The sequence below is a fragment of the Oryzias melastigma genome, linkage group LG10 (genome assembly GCF_002922805.2).
Source record: "Oryzias melastigma strain HK-1 linkage group LG10, ASM292280v2, whole genome shotgun sequence".
NCBI lineage: Eukaryota > Metazoa > Chordata > Actinopteri > Beloniformes > Adrianichthyidae > Oryzias > Oryzias melastigma.
In genome coordinates this window covers 9,665,044-9,685,589 of record NC_050521.1, presented here as the reverse complement: position 1 = coordinate 9,685,589, position 20,546 = coordinate 9,665,044, and the positions used below count along the sequence as shown (strand labels likewise).

General features: G+C 37.6%; 3 protein-coding genes across 7 annotated transcripts in view; 1 reads left to right on the top strand and 2 right to left on the bottom strand.

The window, feature by feature from the left end:
* Positions 1-5,908, bottom strand: part of sytl4 (synaptotagmin-like 4) — a 9,456-nt gene extending 3,548 nt beyond the window's left edge. Inside the window, exons 1-10 of one of the 5 annotated variants that reach the window (XM_024283930.2) lie at positions 5,752-5,908; positions 4,591-4,754; positions 2,674-2,889; positions 1,542-1,651; positions 1,332-1,437; positions 1,057-1,242; positions 626-740; positions 464-554; positions 289-383; positions 52-144 (exon numbers count right to left, since the gene is read on the bottom strand). In XM_024283930.2, the coding sequence (XP_024139698.1) occupies positions 52-144; positions 289-383; positions 464-554; positions 626-740; positions 1,057-1,242; positions 1,332-1,437; positions 1,542-1,651; positions 2,674-2,889; positions 4,591-4,703 (1,125 nt within the window). In that variant the 5' untranslated portion in view covers positions 4,704-4,754; positions 5,752-5,908. Of the gene's footprint in view, positions 1-51; positions 145-288; positions 384-463; positions 555-625; positions 741-1,056; positions 1,243-1,331; positions 1,438-1,541; positions 1,652-2,673; positions 2,890-4,590; positions 4,755-5,514; positions 5,719-5,751 lie in introns of those variants that run through there. The other 4 variants (XM_024283929.2, XM_024283932.2, XM_024283931.2 and 1 more) reach the window with 4 other exon arrangements.
* Positions 5,909-7,430: 1,522 nt separating this feature from the next.
* On the bottom strand, positions 7,431-12,543 carry trmt12 (tRNA methyltransferase 12 homolog). The gene is made up of 7 exons (XM_024284225.2): positions 12,211-12,543; positions 11,920-12,076; positions 11,633-11,828; positions 11,393-11,543; positions 11,195-11,304; positions 10,518-10,675; positions 7,431-8,125 (listed from the first exon to the last, which is right to left on the bottom strand). The coding sequence occupies exons 1-7, from the start codon at positions 12,261-12,263 to the stop codon at positions 7,745-7,747; spliced, it is 1,206 nt and encodes a 401-aa protein (XP_024139993.1). The 5' UTR covers positions 12,264-12,543; the 3' UTR covers positions 7,431-7,744.
* A 1,626-nt stretch (positions 12,544-14,169) lies between these two features.
* zdhhc9 (zinc finger DHHC-type palmitoyltransferase 9) overlaps positions 14,170-20,546 on the top strand; it is a 30,110-nt gene continuing 23,733 nt past the window's right edge. Inside the window, exon 1 of the mRNA XM_024283880.2 lies at positions 14,170-14,928. Coding sequence (XP_024139648.1) covers positions 14,765-14,928 — 164 coding nt within the window. The 5' untranslated portion in view covers positions 14,170-14,764. The remainder of the gene's footprint in view (positions 14,929-20,546) is intronic.

The window sequence follows — 20,546 nt, the reverse complement described above, 5'->3', positions numbered from 1 at the left end:
ACTTAGAAGTTTTAAATCTCTACAAGATGGGAGAAACTTTAGTTGCGTTACCTTTGAGTTATAGAGGTCTGAGTGACTTTTAGTCATTTGGCTTTTGTGAATGTTGACCAAGGTGTCAATATCTTCTTCTTCCTCTTCAATCTCCTGTGGAAAAAAAAAACTACACTAATAACAGAGGCATTTGTGGGTTTTTATAAAACAATACAATGTGAGAAAAATGGCAGTCTAAAGAAGTGTAAGACTTATATCTGCTGGACATGAAACTGTTTCCTTTTTCAGCATATCCACCTGTAAATCTAAGCCTGGAACAGAGCGGCTCCTGCTTCCCATCGAAGGCTCTGATGTCTGACATCCATCCCAAAGGTCCACTGTTGACCCAAACTCTAAAAAAAGAAAGATCACCAATTAAATAAAAGATGCAGTTCATTATTCAGTCATATATGTTGACATAAAACATACTAACCTGCAGGTTTTTCCGGTCGTCTGATGCTCTTCTTGAAGAGCTTTTCAACATCCAGCTCAGGGCTCTGACTGACAGCTTTTCCTTTAACCGCCTATAAATACAGGAAAAATGTGTGACTACAGTAGATGATAATTAAAAAAATATACAGAGAAGTTTTCTCACAGCTAGAGAATTGGAGTTGCCGCCATCAGTGCTGACGACATCTGCTTTAACTGGGACAGACAAACTGGGAGCACTGGATGGTGTTGGGCTGGAGGAGTTGGAACGCTGTAGTTCTCTGGTTTACAGAAAAAGGATCAATAACGTGAAATTACAAAATATATACAAAATCTTTTTATGTTTAATAACTAATTCAAAGTTGACAGGTTCTTTACCAGCTCTGCCATAATTATTAGAGTTTGGGGAATAATTTGATCAAATAAAATGCATTTAAGCATGAGACATTGTAAGAGAGTTTGTTTGAGTCTTAATCTTAAATGTATGTCTTATACTTGGCTTTAAACCAAACCAAATATTTGTTGAAAGTAAAAAAATATGTAATGACAGTGACATGTGATTAAAAGGCTAATTATAGCTAGTAAATCTGAGTTTACCCCGTCTCCTCAGGGGTCACACAGCTAGGTTCTGTATTAGTCCTGGTGCTGGTTTCACTGTGGTTTTCTGCAGACTCTGTGTCACTGCGAGTTGGCTTCGAAGAAAAGCTCGTCTTTGACGAAACGCTGGACTTGGATTCACTCGACTCCCGAGACGCGATGGATTCAAGCGTCTCACTTGAACTGCTTTAAAAAAAAAAAAGAAAAACGTGAAGAAAGTTGAAACATTTGCTTTTTTTCGAGAGAGCCTGATAAAGATTCCCATGAAGAAGCACCTTTTATTCATCTTCTTCTGTCTGGGCACGGGAACAGGTTTGGGTGGGTCCAAATTTTTCTCAGTACTTTCTAGAAGCAATTCCCCGGTCGTAACACGCTTTTTAACTAAAACAACAAGAAATGTTCACAGTCATACAAATCTATCACTTTACCACATGTTTTTATAACAATGGGCACAGACAGAGCTGGCATGCACTTCCTGAACTCACTTTGGTGCCTCTTTCTCAGGGAAGCTCTCACAAGGTCATGTGCAGGCGTCATGGAAAAGCGGTTTACCCTTTGATCATAAAACCAGTCGCCTGTCCGTTTCTTCACATCCCTGAAATTAGTGAAAAGATCCACAACAAATGGAGCTCGAGTAAGACTCATTATGGTGTTGTAGACGTTGCTGTATAGTTGAAAGATCACTGTGAAGCAACAAAGACCAGAAGGTAGAAATACTTGGCAAAAGAGAAAGTTGAGGAGAGCTTGAGATGCTTTTCCAATTGTTAACATCTGTAAAGAATGAACTCTGAACAGCATTTTATCCACCTGCGTCTACCTGTACCAGTATGTGTGTTTGCATTCTTTTTTGTTGAACCACAAGTTACTCCAAGACACATGAGCTAATACATTTCTGAGGCACCAAAGTGTTCAGATATGAGATAAAGTGTTCATACCACGGGTTTACAGTTTTGAAGACTACAGATACCAAAACAAAGAAAGGCATTCCACATGCCATCCTTGGTGCAGTATCAGTCAGAAAACCAGTTTGATGACTGCAAAACTTTAGGCATCATTTGAGAAGTGACATAAAATATGCAGTGATGCAAGTGTGCAAAAGACACAAATAGAAATAGCAGAAAGTAAAAGTATCACACTCTGAAAGGGTCCCATTTATTTATTGGAAATATTTCGGACCTAAACTAATTTGACAAAAACTGTTGCTAATGTGTGCAGCTCACTAAACGTACCAGCCCTTTCAAGTACTTTTTCATTACCTCTATTTTACCATTAGAAGATTTCGGAGAAGTTAAAGTAAAAAAAAGTGCAGACAGATTCAGAAAAATTATCCTACTTAATCAAATTCTGCACAATTCATAGATATAACGGAATATAAAACAGCATTATGAAATTAAGGCAGACTGCAAATTGAGTTGATTTTTAATTCAATATATTATGTTTGATTTCATTTGTGCAATCCAAAGGTGCTTTGTTAAGGATTTGACAATTTTGTTGGCGAAAATACCAACTGTTCTACGAACAGCAGCCATAAGCGCACACTTTACAAAGAACTGAGCAGAAAAAGAAAATCACCATGAGCGGTAAAAATTTGAGTAAGTTGAGGGACATTAATCTTACGATTCTTTGACACACACGCTGCAGAGCCGCGATCCATCGGGCAGGACCGCTTGGCAGTTGCGGCACACGTTGTGTTTACACATCTTGCACTGGCTGGGAAAAACTGCCAGCCGACTTAGAGGCTCCTGGCATCTGCCGCAGCTGCGCTCGCTGTAATTTCCACTGCTCCGTTTGGCCCCTTTCCTTTTCACGTCCAGCAGCTCCGTCTTCAGCTTCCTGAGGCCAGAAACACAGATAACAGCACTGTCGACACACACAGAGTTTTAGACACGTCTTAAAGATATAAATGTCAACATCCTTTGAGAAAGGATAAAAAAAACCTATGCATTCAATTTTCTGGTTTTTTAGACCTAATCTGATAAAAAATAGTGTTTGACATTTTTTATGGAATTTTTCACATGATGGCGGACATATGTAATGAAAATTAACTTTAAAATTGTATTTCTGATCATTTCTTTATTCAAATTGTGGTGAATAAGGAGCAGATGTGAGGGGCTGTTAGCTAGAAGGAGAGTGTAAACAGATAGTTCAGCTAAGGGTAATGGAAAGGGGGTGGAATTACTCTACGCAAACAGTTTCACCTATAACTCTGAGGGGAATTTCTAAAGAACTACTGTCGTTTTGCAGAAATTATGTCCTGGATTTTAGCGAAATACAGCCTCATTATAATTAAGAGACCACTGGGAATACTTTTGTAATAGAGCAAAAGATGACTCCACCAATGCAGCATCTAGAAACATTTATGGGTTCTAGAAAGGGATTCTCTTTTTTTTATTTAATGGGAAACAATTATAGATATTTGAAACAAGAAAACAACAATTTTCAAACATTCATTCATTCCTTTCTAAACCAGTTTTCACTTAGAAAATTAATTTTCACACAAACTTGAAGAATTTCAAAATGTAATCCAGCTAAAGCTCAGATAATTTCTACATCTGTAGCCCGGAGGAGAAGCTAACAAAGAGGCACACCTTAATTTAAATGTGCTTATTGCTTCACTCTGAACATGCCCTGAACCGCTGAGGAGCAGAGTATGAGTTCCACAGAAGCTTCCATGGTAGTATACCCGGTAAGAATAGATGAATCACATTATTGTAGCTGAAAAACTGGGTTTAGATCTGAAGATATGTTGGTTATGTCCTGGATATTAAAGTTAGAACCACCCCTGAAGTCTCAAATCTTTGAACAATAAAGAAACTACAAGAACGGGGACCCTCTAACAGTGTCCTAACTAAAATACAAGAGAATGTACTCAGGATTTAAGCGGAAATAAATCCTACTAAAGTCTAGAAAACCAATTACCGTACATTCAGCCAAGCCAAAACCATTTCTTTCCAGTTACATGTACAACTCTTAATTTTACAGGTGAAATAATAAAGTTGTCAGGGATAGTATAAATGATGTAGTGCCATTCACATTAGGGTATTACTTTAAATACTTTTAATTTAACCTCATAAAAACACAATTTTCTAGCAAAGCCAAGGGCTGAAAGGTTAAAGAAAATCTTAGTGGATCAACTCCAAATTGATCTTTACTTAGAAAAGAACTAACTATCCATCAAACCAAACTGATTTTCCTTTAAAATTATTTCTTACACTTGTTTTTTTTTGGCAAAAGAAATACTTTTAAATATTTATTAATGTGAGAATACACTTAAGTAATGACAGTTCCACCTCAGTTTATATCACTTATGTGAAAACATATTTTTATTAACCAAACAAAATTAAATTTTTAGTAGAAACAAGTAGAATAAATCGAAATATTTAATTAAATCGCATCATATTAGAAATTAAACCAAAACATTTCTGAATCAATATCCAATCAGTTCAGTATTTTTGGAAGTGATGTACAGTCCTCACTTGTTAAATCTCACACATTATAGCAGTACCTGTTAAAACAAATAAGTTATTTTCTTACCGTACACGCTTATCCTCAATTAACCTCAGCTCCTCGTCCCGTTTCAGCACTTCCAGGATCATCTGTTGCTCCAACTCGGACAAGAAGCTCAGGTTGATCATTTCCAGAGTCATTGTGGTTTTACTCAGGAGCTGCGAGGGGTGAACTGGTTCTATTCTAAAGCGCTGAGACGAGATCCATGAAGAAGAGGTTACAGTTTGGGACGACAGTCAAAGATGAATCACAACAATACTAAAAAAGTAAGGTCAAATATTCAGGTTAAATTAAAAGTGTTTGCCAGTAAACTAACATTTTCACATGACATTAGACATAAACATGCACCTATAAAGTAAACTTCATGACTAAAAAAGTATTCCCTGATGGGTGATGATCCAGTATGTAGGGCCATCATAAAAATCCACCAGAGCCTCTGACAGGGTGAGAGGTGGTTTAAAGTAAACCAAAGTAAAACAACATGAACGTCATGACTGGTTCCCACCCTCCAGCAGAAAGATGACTGGGTGGAGTTCAGCAGCTTATTTATTTAATCTTCATCTGACACTGATCATCTGTTATGAAGCCATTTAAAACTCATATATGGAGACATAAACTACAGGAGCCTGACACTGGATAAGCACTCACTGAAAAGAAAATAAAGAGCTATTTCCTCGTTTTTTGAATGCCTGAGCCTCACTAGAAAAGAAATGTACTTAATAAAAACATTACAATTAAACAGGAAATAACGCTTGAATTAAGGGAGGCACGGTGTCTGAAAGAGCAATATTTTTTAACAAAAATGGTAAATGTTTGGTAAGAATTGCCTTCCAAAAACTGCACAAATTTAAACTTAAATTATGTAAATACAAAATAGCCTTTTTTGACGTCATTTTCAAACAGTAGCTGATGGTAAACGTCGATGAAACATCTCAAATTTAAATGACCTACGTTCTTTCTCTTCCAGACGGTACTCCGGTCCTGTCGCCGCGTGAATGAGTCAACGCTGAGGCTAATTGAGAGGAAGCACACACCTGCGCGGAGCTCGACGGCTCTCCTTCACGCGGCTGCTTCCCCGCGAGCGACACAAACAGCGGCGCGCGCGCATGCTAACCCTGCACTGAAGTGTCATGTAGCTACCACAAACTTCAGCACAGCGCTCCTCCTCCTCCTCTTTTAAAACCGTACCTCCTATTAGCCAGGTTGTCTCCGGGAGCAGAGAGTTCGGCGCGCGGCAGGAGTCCCAACAAGTACCGGAAGATGAAGGGAAAGTTTCCAGCAGCAGCCGGGCGCGAGCGCTTTTCCATGACAGACGCATTTCCTTCACGGTTCACCACAAAATGTGGAAAAGTCATGAACACCAGCTGATTGTATCACCTCTCCCTTTTATGTTGGACCAAACTTGGAAAACTTTTATTTTTAGCTTAAAAATGCGAGAATCAAGAGCTTAACAGTTAAAATTGTTTTATTTTCTTTAGTCGGAACATTATTTCAGCTCTGTGTAAAGTGCCATTATTTGTTGTTGAGGCGTGTTAAAGGGGGATTAACACACCATAAAGTAAACACTGCACCTTTATGGTTGCAGTTCTGCTGCCAGAGGCCTCATTTAAAGACGAATAGTCTTTTTTTAATGTCTTTTTAAATATATTTTAAAATATTACAATATATCACACACCACTGGGAAATAAGTTTTTTGTGTTGTCCTGTTACTTATCATTTGTATGTTTTCCATTATAATATATTCACAGTTAACATTACTATTCCTGATGATAGAAGCTTATGGGAGTTTACCAATAATATGGTGTTTTTATGGCTGAATGTGGGGTCACCATTCCTCTTCCAGAACCTTTGACCACCAGACAAAGGAAGAAACTCCTCCCTTATCGCCACAAGTATGGAGCTAAATTAGGGCCAATATTATTTAAAACAAAAATAAAATATTTTGAAAAAAATATTAGTATTTGGCCGAAAAAGAATTGGTTTCAAAACTCAAAATGTATATTTCAAATATTTTTTTCAGTTCCAAATATTTTTTTCTTTCAAATGTTTTTTTTTTTTTTTTTTCGAATCTCAAAGTTTCAGTTTCAAAACTTTTGGCCCCGTTGTGGCACGTTGGGGCGGGGCTAAAACGAGGACCAATCAAAATCGATGTGAAAAAATAAAAGTTTTGAAATTGAAATTTAGAGTTCTTAAACCTATTTTTTTGGCCAAACAATATTTTTTTCAAAATATTTTATTTCGGTTTCAAATAATATTGGCTACAATTTAGCTCCATAAACACAGCCTATAAACAGACGTAGAAATTTGGTACTGAAAAAAGACAACTATTATACTTTTAAATACCTAACTTGTATGCTTGACTCCTAAATGGGAGTGTATGCATTTATAAATATTACTGATTATCATTAATATGTTGTTTGTAGCCTTTGTCAACCAGTTGTTTCATACAGAATCTAGAATTTGTAAATTAAAAAATAATTCAGATTGAAAAACATCTTTAAAGTAGTGGTACCAAAACTCAGAATGGATCCAAATGAGTAGAAAAGAAAGAACTATCAGAGTTTACAAGAAATGCTTCATTACTCCTTGGCATGAAACTCGACTGGACACATGAACCTCATTCTTCCAGATTTTTTTCCCTTATTTGGCTGAAAGTCTTTCAAACCCTCTCAAGCAAGTGCAGGCCAGATGGCTGTGAAAAACCCCATCATGTGAGCCATATTATGCCATATTATGTCCGCCATAATGAAACCGCCATAATGAAACCGCTCAACATCCGGCTTCTCCTCCTCATTATTTAGGTTTTCCCTCTACTGTGTCATCAGGGTGTGAGTCACAAGTCAAACAAAGATCTCTGAACTACAATCTCATGCTGAACTCATTTATAGCACACAGACTACTGTCATACTTTTCTTTTATTTACATTTTTCCATTCAAGTTATTTCTTGCAGGAATTAGATTTGTAGCAAAACCACAAGAATCCTGCTGGTGGAGAAAAACAACTGTTGGCACGTTTCTGACATGTTCATTGGTTGAAGGCTGCAGCAGAGGCTGACCTGCACTGATGTGGACAGAACAAACCATGTTTGTGCTCAGTCAACCTGCCCTGAATAAATAAAGTTTTATGTGGCTGCATTCCCAACCTGCCCAGCTGGAGCTGTGATTCACTGCCTCCACAACTTTATTTTATCGTTTTAACTGCGCAGGACGGTCTGCACTCCAAGTCCAACACAACGTGGTGAACGTGAGGCGCGTACGACTTCACGCGCTCTATGTGCTGGACGCTTGTGCTCCACGCCGCACCGGTGAGGTCCTTTAGGAGAGAAGCGATGCGGTTTGATGCGTGATCGGCCCAGGCCTGCCACGCCTCTTTGTCAGCTTTCTTCCCAGAATCCCTCTGAATGACATCATCTGCGGTCTGCAGCGGCGAGGTGACGTTGTGGTGGATGTGTAAGACGCCGCCGGTGTTTTTCTTCAGCAGCATGCAGGCGACGGGCCAGCCGTCCTCTGAGCTCGGGATCAGACCCAGGTTGACGCGGTCAGCAACGTCACTCAACTGAAGCTGGACACAGAGGAGGAAAAGGTTTCCATGAGCCATGAACACGGTGAAGCACAGGATGGAAAAACAGAGAATAAGGAATCCTGCTTGTTATTCTTACAAACTTCTCACTCAAATTTCAAGAATTTTTGTCTGTTAGTCATTCTCTAGAGCAGGGGTCCGGAGCCACATGGGGCTCTTTGGTTAAAATAAAATGTTTTTAAAAATGTAAAAAGTAACTGTAAAGGAAAAAGTAAGTAATAAAGTTTAAAAAAGTAAATAAACTTTATTCAACTCATTCACAAACAGTTGAAGGACGTACGAATCATTCAATGAGGATCCTAACAACAGTAGCTGTAATTCTCCATCAATCCTTTGCAGTTTATAAATGTCATACTGATATTTGGACTCAATTTTGAGCTTAATTTATCACAGAAAATACACGTATTGTCAGTGAGCACAGCCAGAATTAAAGCTACGTTAGGTTATAATTCACTGGATTATGAAGCAGATTTTTTATTTTTGAACAAATTCAAGGATTTAAAGTGATCCTCATGGTTTTAATATATGGTAATAGTCACTTAATTAGCTCTGAACAGTTTAATAAACATTTTTTAAATCATTGATGACTTTACACTTTGTTGGGAAGTCTTTTATTTTGAAAGGAAGTCATGCAAAGCTCTGTTAAAAATTATAGACTATTTCACATATTTTTTCCTAAAGCTATTTTCTCTTCATATTTAAACACAATAGTTTATTTAAGTGTGTCATGTCAGCAGCAAAAACCTAAAATATAAATCAGTATCTTATTTTTCTAGGGGTGAGTGAAGACTTTGTGGCTCCAACTGGGTTTTGGTTGGTGAGAAATCGATCCGAATGGCTCTTTAAGGGTTGAAGGTTGCACACCTCTGCTCTTGAGTAACTTTACTTTCTGAGTTTGTTCCCCCAAATTCTTGAAAAAATCTGGCTTTTTTTTCTTCCATTGTTTCTATTTTAAACATACTATTTTCAAAGTTAGATTTTAATTCTAATTTCAATCCTAAAGTTCTGACTTCTGAGGTGAATTTGATGTCAGAATTCCAAGAATATTTTTCCGTCTCTCTTAATGTTTTTAACAATCTAAAATACAAACAAGTTTTTTGACCTGATAAATTCACACTTTCAACAACTTCAGGCTTAAAACAGCTGAAGAAAAATATAAAGTCTGGCCCTTCTGAGGAGGAAGCATCTTAATTGAGTGAATTATCTCTGAACTAACCGCTTCTTTCCATCATTTAAAAAAGATATATAAAAAGACACACTGGTCATCTTAGGAATGGCTTCTATGCTCTTAAACCACATCTTAAAATGTTATTTGGATACATTTAGCAGCTTTTGTTAATTATTGGTTGCAAAAACACAAATCTAAGCCTCCTAAATTGATCTGACTCAAGATTTATGAAGGTCACGTTTTTGGAATTATCTTGATTCTATGATGCATGTTTCTCTCGTCTGGATGACTTGTTGTTCTTTGTAAAGTCTTAGAAGTAAAACATGGGTGGAGCGACATATCTGCTATCTAGATAAGGAAGTAGGTTGAGCCAAATTCTCCAAATTTCCGGTCTCTATCTCCCCATCTATCCTCCTTTGTCACATGAATTTTCCTAACAGGTCAAGTAGAAGGAAAAAGAAGGATTTTTATAGAAAGTTTATATCAATTGTCTGTTATAGTTACAAATGATAAAGCTTTACATTTTAGAAAAGTACACTTTATGTTTTGAGACCATTAAGCCATTCATTTACATAAAAAACGAGCTTTGACTTTTTAAAATATTAAGTTATATGTAACAGTTGTAATTTCCTTTACTTTTGAAAGCAGCACATTAAAGTTTTTTTTCAAAATAAAATCCACCCTGCTACAGCAGACAATCAAATGAAAGATGTGAAAAAGCAATCTCAAAAATTGCATTTTCTTTCACTGAATATACTCTGTTGCACTCTCGTCCTTTTCATTTCCTTAGCATGGAACATAAACATGTTTTAGGAAATAAAAATGCATAAAAAAATCTATTTAGGTGTGCAAATGCTATGAACTTTCCCTCTGAACTAAAGGGGTAAGGAACTGAACGTAGACCTTGCTGTGCAGCAGCAGATAAGAATATGTGCTTTAAATTTACTCTAGTAGAAAAACATCTATGACAGTAAATTAAACCACCATGTTGCTGTTATCTTGTTTTGGAGGAACGATAAAGCACTTCCTGATTCAGTGTAGTTCAAAAACCCCACATGGTTTATTTTACTTTTATAAGATCACCTCAGTTTAAAATTACAAATATAAATACAAAAATATGATCCCAAAATATATGTCAAATATTTATTAAATATTTATCAGCTTTGTTCTTCAAAACCAAAGAAAGGGAAGTAAAAGACGCTTTACTTGGCGATTGTCTCCTTGATGAATGGTGCAACGCTCAGACACTTTGTTTGCCTGGAGGTTTTTCTGCAGAGCTTCCACAGCATCAGGGTTCCACTCACAGGCGTGAACGTGACTGGCCTTCGCATGAACGAGATACGGAAGAGTGAAGTAACCAATGCCTGAAACGAGATCCAATGGGACGCTTTTGAGAAGTGTTTCCCAACCCTGGTCCTCTGGGAACACTGTGCTGCTTTTTTCCCCTCAATCTTACCTTGCTCAAGCACATCTGCCACTATCAGGTTCCTGCAGCGCTTATGATGAGCTGAGTTAGGTGTGCTTGAGCAGGGCAACATGAAAACATGCAGGACAGTGTTCCTAAAGGAAAGGCTCCTCTAGAGTTTCAGATTTTGGAAATTGCTTGGAAATCCTTTAAAGAATGTTTGGAAATATTTTCAAAGAATATTTTACATGAGTATTTTTTAAACCCATAATTGAAAAAAAAAAAGTTGTGTGATGCATTTAAATTAAGCTTGTTTTGGGTGTTGAAAAATGTATTTTCTCAGCACTGAAGCTTAACACAATACAGTAGAAATAAAAAAAATTCTTAGAAATACTTTAACAAAAATGTATCTTTTTTGACAAGTTTATGAGCATGGGAGGCAAATGAAACCTTAAAATGCAAGATGTGGCTTCCTGACCTGCATACAAATCCACAACGGTCTCTCCTGTGCAGTCCAGAGCTGCCACTCTGAGCTTCTCTGATATGTTTCCTGCTGAAAACATGCACTTGGTAACATCAAACTCATACCTGAAACAAAAGTGTAAACATGCAGGTTTGTAAAAACCATCTCTGAATTTGTAGAATGTGCTGTTTTTCTATTTTTACCTGGACTTACCTGATCCCATTGTCCACATGACTGACCCAGCTGTGCTCCCCCAACAGCATCGTCACCACAGGTGTTCTGAATCCATTTTTGGATATTCTGCCCATCTTTGCCAGTCGCTTCACCCCTAATGCGCTGGTCACTGCACTCCATAGTTGACCTTCTAAATCGGAAAAAAAGAAAAAAAAACCCTTAAAGTAAAAAATGTCAGTGAAAACAGAGCTTAGATCAATGGACGTTTCAGAGCTGTACCCATCTTCTTCCACACTGGTGATGTAAAGCAACTGTCCCCCAGAATGACAAGATCTCCATGCTGCTGGAAGCTCCGAGGGAGGTCCCTCCTCAGCTCCTCAGTCAACACTTCCCCATGCGACTCCAAAAACTCCTCCAGGATTTTCTCCAACTTCCCCCCTGTCCTCCCTCTGGCTTTCTTTGACGGGACAGGGCACTGCAGCGAGACCAGGACAGCAGGATTCATGCAATGACTAACACAGAAGTGAGGTGTGTCGTTTCACACTTTTTTATTCAGCTTTATCTACCTTTCTCCAGACTATTTCACCCACACTTGAGTTTGCAGGGGAATGGACATCAAGATGTACCAGACTGGAGTGTAAAATGGGCAGCAGTACTGACCCATCTGAGTCTTTTATTAAGCACAAACTCCGATCAAGAAATCCTCTGGACTGAAGACTTCTCCTTAAATACAAAGTGAAATGTCACATGCATAAAAGTAAACCTAAAAATGATTTAGAATCAAAGATAGTGTGGACATGCTTAAAGTTTATGTTATGCTAATGCTAACAAACACATTTTAACAGATTTGTGAATACTTCATCTCCTGAGCGTGACCACTCTGCACACGAAGACAAGGAACTCCGTCCATTTAAAGGCAAACGAGATCAACAACAGTCTAAAAAAAATTAAAAAGGGGGAAAAAGAGAAAACTAGACAGGCGACGGCTAATTCTAGTAATCCAGAAGTTGCTTTCACGCTTGTTTCTAGTCGGACTATTATTACGAACGGACCAATACCTCAATTGACATCACTGCAGTCAAATAAAGGCTTTTAGAGTTGTCAGTAGTTTAAAAAAGTGTAAAAACACAGAAAAATAATATACCAAGAAATATTACATTTATAGCCCACAAGAATTCTAAAATTATTGTTACGATCGTTATTTTTCGTTTTTGTGAGTTTACTTGAAGCTACCACTAGAGGGAGGCAGAGAGCGGTGGAGGTGAGTGAGAGACGCTCAAAATTCATTCAACTTGATGACTCGAAATACACAATAATTGTATTAAAAAGGTAAATAACAAATGAATAATAGACTAAGCATTTCAGAGTTTCCAGAAATAAATCCAGCAGAGTAAATATGTCGCATACATTCGTCAGATCATCACATAATTGAAATAATGCTAATAATACTAATACTACTAATAATAATTATAGTAATGATAAATCTCTTTAGGAAAAATGAAGGGTCATGTGTGGAGAAGTCATCTTATTAAATAATTTTAAAGAAACAGATCTGGAAAAATATTTTGTATATTTGGAAAAATAAAACATGTAATTGGGAGTTATTGAAACAATTACACTTTAAATGTATTAATTCTAGTTAGCAGACCCCCACATTAATGTTTTTTTTTTTTTACTTAATTTTATTGTTTTATGTTTGGTTGATTATTCTGATGTTTAACTGTTTTATTATTTGATTTGTTTGAGGAAAACATTCTGATACATTTACACTATATACTGCACTATACTTGAATTTGTACTAAGTGATAATAATATCATAAAAACTGAAATAAAAAGAAATGAAGGATATAGACTGCAATACCTGGTAACACTTTGGATGAGGTGCTGCAAAAAAGTCAATATGATGTTAACAAAAATAGCTAATACATTTGTTAAGCCTGTAAGCAGTTTATTAATATAACCCCCATAGACAATGGCCACACTTTTGATGATAATGAATCTTACTAAGTATGCTTATAAACCTTAGTCGGTTTATTGTGCTAATAAATGTCTTACTTACACCCTATACACAAATTAATAATGTTTGTTTAATGTGTTAATAAAGCTTGTTAAGGAATCTTATCACCCAAAGAGCAACTTTGATTTGCAGAAGACTGAATTTGTTTCAGTCTGTGATGTTAATAGCTTGATAAAGTGTTTTTTTTTGTTCCTTTGATGCAATTTAACTGCATTAAAAATGTGACAAAACGTACATATTGTGATTTCAAAGATACATTTTTTGTATTTTTACAGCTATAAGGTAATCTGAACTATAAATAAATACATAAAATAAAATAAACATACAAATATATTCCTATGAATACATTTCACTTTTGGTGGAAATTGACCAATTTCTAACCTAAAAATATAGTTTCAGGTTCATTAATTTAGAAATTCAACCCTGAAGTGTATTTTAGATTTATATATATTAAAAAACAGAACCTTCAATAAAAAAAGCCGTATAACCAAGTGTATTTTTGTGCTGTTTCTTTAATTTATCTCAAGTAGCAAATAGGTGTTAAGCTCCCTCATCCAGTGAGTCTATTGTCTGATTAAGCCCAAGTTAAAAGATAATTTCTGCTAGTTTTCTTAAAAAAAAACCACACACCCAAATGTAGGAAATAAATGCTATAAATAGAAATTGCCTAAATAGGGAGTGTATGTGCAAAACTGGAACAGAAATGGAAATGAAAAGAACAATGAAAATATGGAATTGTGATGAATAAATCAGATTTTTGCCTCCTTCATTCCTCAGTGGACACTTGTTCATGTCCGCATGCTCCTGTGAGGTGTTGTAGAGTCTGTCCTTTGTTCCTCCTCCACCTGTCCTGCCCCTTTAAGATGAGACATTTCAATCTAGGCGTGTTTCCTGCTTCCATTGACTAAAACAGAGCTGGCATCTGCAGGAGAAGAGGGGAAAGCAGCAGCTTCTGCAGTCACACAGGCGGATCGTAGCTGTAAATCCAGAGGGATTCATCTGTATTTCATGCTGATTGATTGATTGATCAGCTGCCCCCGCCGCCGTGGACGCGCTTTATGATTCTCCAGCTGATATGAATGTCAGGCGGTCAAGGTCCGCCGTGCGCGCCGCCGCAGGAGGAGCCGCGGCGGGATCATCTGGCCTGGACACATCTGTCGCAGAGGTTCGGCTGGATTTCTAACAGCTCCGACCGGACCGGGAGTGGATTAAACAAAAGGTCTCGTGGACACGCGGAGGAGTGGATTAGAGAGCCCCGATGATGAGACTGCGACACTTTAAACCCCCCAAAATGATTTCCACTGCGCGCAGGTGTTATTTATCACTCTGTTTTTGACTGATCAGAGGAACCGCGAGAGAAAAGCCCAACACAGGTCCGATCATAAGCAGGAATCATGTCGGCGGTGATGATCACCAGAAAGGTGCGAAAATGGGAGAGGCTTCCGGGGAAGAACACCTTCTGCTGCGACGGGCGGGTGATGATGGCCCGGCAGAAGGGGGTCTTCTATCTGACCATGTTCCTCATCGTGGGGACCTGCTCCCTCTTCTTTGCTTTCGAGTGAGTATTTCACTCTTACGACACTTCAGTCTCAGGCCTGGATTTGGGGTACATATCAGCAGGTGTGCTCAGAGTTTGGGGTGTCAGTCAAATCCCTCCGAGCCCCTTTGATAGGGCTGGGTATCGGTTATGATTTCCAGAAACTATCAGATTCGATTCACAAGAGCCCGAATCGATTCGATTCCGTTATTTTCAGATTCTTTTGATTCTTAAATTCAATTCCATAAATGTAAACACATTTGTTTAGAAACACATTTAAAAAATATATTATTCAAGTTGAACATATTTATATTAATCTGATACAGTTCACAAATTGTAAAATGTATTAGTGAAACAATGAGATTGTTAATATCAAATAGTGTTACATAGATTATCTAAAGGAGAAGTTCTAACAAAAATGTTCAGATCATTTACATTGTAAACATTGTTCTGCTTCTCCTGGAGGGCGTTTCGGTTTGGCCACTAGGTGGCGATCAAACTATAGAAGTACACCTAATTCAAGAAGAAGACAACAGTATGAGGGAAAAATAAAATTACAAATTATTTAATTAAAAGGGTTTAGGAAATTAATAACTGTAATTAAATACAGATGTTCATTTTGGAACTACTATGTATTCTTTTGGTCAACTGAGCATTAGGATTAGCTGTCCTATGGGAAATTCTATTGAACGTTAGCGTCAAGCTAGCGGATTTTAGCTTTGTGTTAAATCGATTTATATCTTTTGTGAATTGATTATTGATCTATTAAGTTTACATCGATTTTTTCAACCCAGCCCTATAGAAAACCATCATCATATCAGTTCGTCTTTCCTTATCTTCACCTTTGATCTATTTGAGATGTCTTAAGTTTTAAGTTGAATTCTCTCAGTGGGGGACTTAACAATTTGGGGGCCCCAAAAATGCTGCGATTGTATTAATTATTGTTATTTTAAAAAATATTTACTTAGGTTAAAACATTGACAAATATCCTTACTGCAGGGGGGCCGCTAGGGATTTTGGGTCCCATGAAAATAATTTTTACAGCTCCCCCAACACCGTGGTAAATTTGCAGGGGCCTTTGTGGGTCCCCTCCTTCAGGGGTGTGCCACCTTTAATGCTAAAAACGCTATTTGGTCCATTTTCTTACTGACCAAAACTCAGTGAGAGATATTTTGTTTACAAAATTATTCTTTGATTGGGTTTTTGTGACCGTGATGCCATTCCTTTTTAAAATGCCTTTTTATACTTTTCTATATAACAAATAAAACTTATTTTAAGGTTGGCAGCAGAAAAGTTCCTTTCAAAATAAAATACAATCTGTTACAATCATATCCTCGTGTTTCAGCAGATTTACTTAAACTAAGAATGAGAAAAAAAATCATTACTGACATTTCTACATCACTGTGACTTTGGTTACTTTTTTCTTCATAAATAACATTGGTTTGAATTCCATTTTTTTTACTGCAAAATGTATCCATATAATCCAATTGCATTCTTTGAAGAACGCTGTCTCTTAACAGCAACTGAGCACTGTTGTGCTGCAGCAGATAAGAATATGTGCTTTAAATTGATTCTAATAAAAGTAGATTAAAGCTTTTCCCATCTTTTCCTCAGTTATCTGACGTGTTAAATATCTAAACATAAATGGCAAAACTCAATAAACACTAAAACAAATCAGCCAAAATAAAACATTATTTATTCAAACTATTTGGATGAGCCAAAGAGCCACAATAGAGGGACAAAAGAACCATGTGGCTCAGGTCGCTGACCCCTGGTCCAGGCCCCTAGAATCAGCCAAGAATCCAAATGGGGTCCCAGAGAGTTGGTGGCCCCAATAGTAAGTCCGCCCCTGAATGCTGTACCTGGCACGTACTTACAAATGCTTGAGAAAAGCACTCTGGTTTGTGGCCTGCATCTATCCTTTTTTTTTTATCTTCCCATCCTTTTGTTTATCTCTGTATTTTGTTGTGTGATTTATTTGTTGTAATCCTTATTTCTGTAGTTAAATGTGTATTTTAGTGGTCAGTCATGGCATTTGGGGGCGATATTGGTCCCCTTTGTCCCTGCCTTGCCCCCCCGTCTGTGAGCCGTGGTCGACAGGAACCCAGCCAATCGATTTGTCAATAGAAATGCGATCTGCAGCCTCTTCTCTGTTGCTGGTTACTTTCAGAGAACCTTCAAGATTTCGATAACTTGCTATTTAAAGCCGTTGCTCTGGGGTCTACTAATGTTCTCCATGGAATAGGAAATAAAACCTTGTAGCAGAAATGGTTGAGTTTTAGTTTTCATAACTCCATCCCTTTTTGTTCTATCATGAAACACGTATCCTAATCCTGAAAAGTTGATATTTTTCAAGCAAATAATAACAAAGAATCCAAAATGGTCTAAGTAACTTTATTTTGAAAGGCTTTTTGAACCTTTATCTTCTTTTTTTATTTGTGTAATTTCACCTAAATTCACTTAAAATATTATTTTGAGACTATTTACTAGGATTTTTGCTTGAAGTCAATCTGGATCCTTCGTTTTCTCTTTGTAGGAGGAGAAAAAAAAGCTTCATAACTGATGACTGTACTGAGTGGTTCAATATTTAATAATCTGGGCGTTCTGACTTGTGAGATTGAAAATCTGCTCTTTTTGTTGCATCAGCAGTTGTGGCTGGCTCATTATTCCAGCTAACACTTCCCAGCTGCCCAGATGCATCATGGGAACCCACGTTTTATATCACAATCTGTAAAGGACTGATCAATTTCTGCTGCTTTTGCTCTTCATTGACTTTTCCTGGGTGCAGTTCTGCAGGTTCTGCACTTTGGTGCAAAACAGTTTTTGTTGTTGATTTTTGCATGTACATGTAGCCATCAAGACATTCTGAGCATTACAGAGAGGCAGCAGCTCTTAAAACAGGGCTGGACCATCTCATTTATCTGCTCTGCACGTTAATGGCCTCTCGCTTTCCTTAGAGGCCGGACAGAAGGAGCTGTTGTCCGACTGGAAGCGGGAGAGAGACGATAATGTTCATGCTGAGCATCGAGAGCTCTGAAAAAGCTTTGTGGTAATGGCTCCAGAGTCGTTTGCCTCCATGTTCATAAAACAGTGGAACCTAATTATGGTGTGTAGGCGGAGGGATATTAAAGTTTAGATTAGGACTGTTTGGTTGCATTGGGATGATTGTCACGCTCACCATTACTTTGCAAATGGGTCTGAAACCTTTGTCGGAGTATTGATGCATTAAAGCAGCAGCTCTGTGCTCATAAACTGTTCAACTGCATGTCCAGACAAAACACCTGGAGGTCGAATACTGACTTAAACTTTTAAGATTACATTTTTAAAATGTGTATCCGTATTTTATCTATAGCTGGTTAATCCTGAGCATGGTCATGATGGAGACTCTGGACCACTGAATTGAAGCCTGGTTCGTTTCAGTACGGCTGGTTCTCTTGAGGATGAACGGAAATGTGCAGGTGGATTAGAAAAAAACAACCCACAGAGGAATACTGAAGAAACACGAAAATGTTGGGAAATTTTTAAGAGTGAAGTGAAGTGCTACATGCTTGTATTAATGTGGAAAGGTCAGAGGATTAGCACAATCTGTTTCCTCTTGTGGGTTTTCTGTCCCTGACAGACGTGGATCTTCTTTGTCCCATTTAAAGGCCCACTCCATTGAAAATTGTGTTTAAAAATGTTTTTGTGGCATTTTTCTGATAATGGAGGACGCCTATAAAGAAATTAGACTAATTAGACACTAACGGGAAGTGTGGGCGGGGTTGCTCCTTGCCTACAGTCCCACCCATGACTTAGACTTAGAGGTGCACTTCTGATGATCTCCTGCCTCTCTGCACAAACTATGTCCTAGAAAACAGCACGTTTTTTTAACTTTGGCAAAAAAATGTCATAATCATAACTAAAAGAACACTTTTACAATAACGATGGTCGAAGTGAGTCTTTGAGTCCATGCTTCACCCAAAACCCCGCCAGATAAAGATATTATCTTCACTCTCCACCCATTTGAAAAGCAACTTCAGTTAGCCATGAACCTGTAAAACATGTTTTTAGATCCTAGGAAGCCACAGTGCCTGCAGAAAACCCACTGGTTCACCAGAAGAATATGGAAACTTCCCACTGCCAGGGTTTGAAACCAGATCCTTACAAAAGTCTTTTGTGACTGTGTTAGATGACAGTGCTAACCACACCACCACCACACCTATAATGCTCAAGGATCCTAAAAACGCCTGGATCACAAAGCTGACACTCCTCCTGTGTGTCCTGCAACATGAAGAGTTTTGGGTGATGTTCCACCTGGTTTAATGAGATGGAAATACAACAGGAAGTACTGCCCTTTGTGCTGGCTGTCTTCTAATTAACTCATTGTTTTGGCCTTGAATCCACTGTCTCCTCAATACACAGAAATGCAGAGAATGCATAGAGCAGATGGAGAGGATATCTGTAAACAGACAAACGTTGTTTGTTCAGAAGAACATATTCTCCTTTAGTGAATCCTTTAAGCTTGTTTACATAAAAAACACAGAATGCTACTGGATGTAAACAAGATGAAATGTGAAAACAGTTTCATGCAATGTTGTTTCGTACTTTTTTTCCAAAGCTGCTAAACTTGCTTAGTCACCTTGTAGTTGCTTCCTGTTTATAAAAACTTGTCTGACTGATAAACGACTCAAATGGTGACTGTTTCTGTACGGTCACAGCGAAATGGCTTCCTCACTGACTCTGTTATATACACCTTAGTGGGTGAAACTGCCCAAAGGAGAGATCACGCTTTTATGGAGGTGATCATGTTGAGCACCTGGATAATTAAATGCATTGGAATAATTATCATTAACAAGTGCTACTTCCAGCTTTGATTCAAATAAAGACTGCTGTGTGCAGGGTATTTCTTATTCTACTTGGTTTAGTTTTTTCCATAAATAATGACTCAGGAAATTAGATTATATTAAAGTTCCACCCTGATCATCTTTTGATCTATTGTAAAAGTGTTCTCAGTGGTGTTTTAACTGATTATTTTTAGCCATTTTTTTCAAAACAGTTGTTTTCTAGGACATTGTGTGTGCAGAGCGGCAGTAATTTATTAGATATTTGCTTTCGAGTTGTGGGCAGAGCTGTTGGTGTAAAGAAAGAAAGAAAGAAAGATTTCTTCTGGGTTGGTCTTTAACATATGTTCATTATTTCTGGATCCACCGCAGCACTCAGATAGTTGTCGTCTGACAGCATGGAATATGTATTCAAAGTTTGTCATCAGAGATGTATTTTTTTACAGCCCTATTTATGTGCAGAAGACATTTCTGATATTCCCTGAAAGCTGATAGTCAAACATGTTCTGGGATTGTAGGAGTTGGAGTGTCGCAACTGTAAAAGTCATCATTGTCCAGGTAGAGGAGCAGCATGACCTGAGGAGACTGTAGGAGTTTAGAATATAGAAAAGGGAAGTTCAGTACATGCAGTTATACCATCCAAATGCTTAACATTATCATGGAAATATAGTAAAAGTAACTGCATATTGAGGTTTTTAATGCTTAAATATGTATTCATCTGTTGCCTTCTTTGTGTTATCGCTGAAGAGGCCATATCACGTTCCAAAATATTTGCATTGCAAAAAAAAGAAAACAAAAAAACACAGGAGATGTTTGATG

What these genes read in the sequence shown, in the direction of transcription:
- trmt12 (XM_024284225.2), bottom strand. Translation starts at nt 12,263, where the DNA reads ATGGACGGAGTTCCTTGTCTTCGTGTGCAGAGTGGTCACGCTCAGGAG. An exon ending in GGTCACGCTCAGGAGATGAA is followed by an intron (nt 12,077 to 12,210) that starts GTATTCACAAAT and finishes TTTGTATTTAAG; the next exon opens with GAGAAGTCTTCAGTCCAGAG. An exon ending in GTGAAATAGTCTGGAGAAAG is followed by an intron (nt 11,829 to 11,919) that starts GTAGATAAAGCT and finishes GTCTCGCTGCAG; the next exon opens with TGCCCTGTCCCGTCAAAGAA.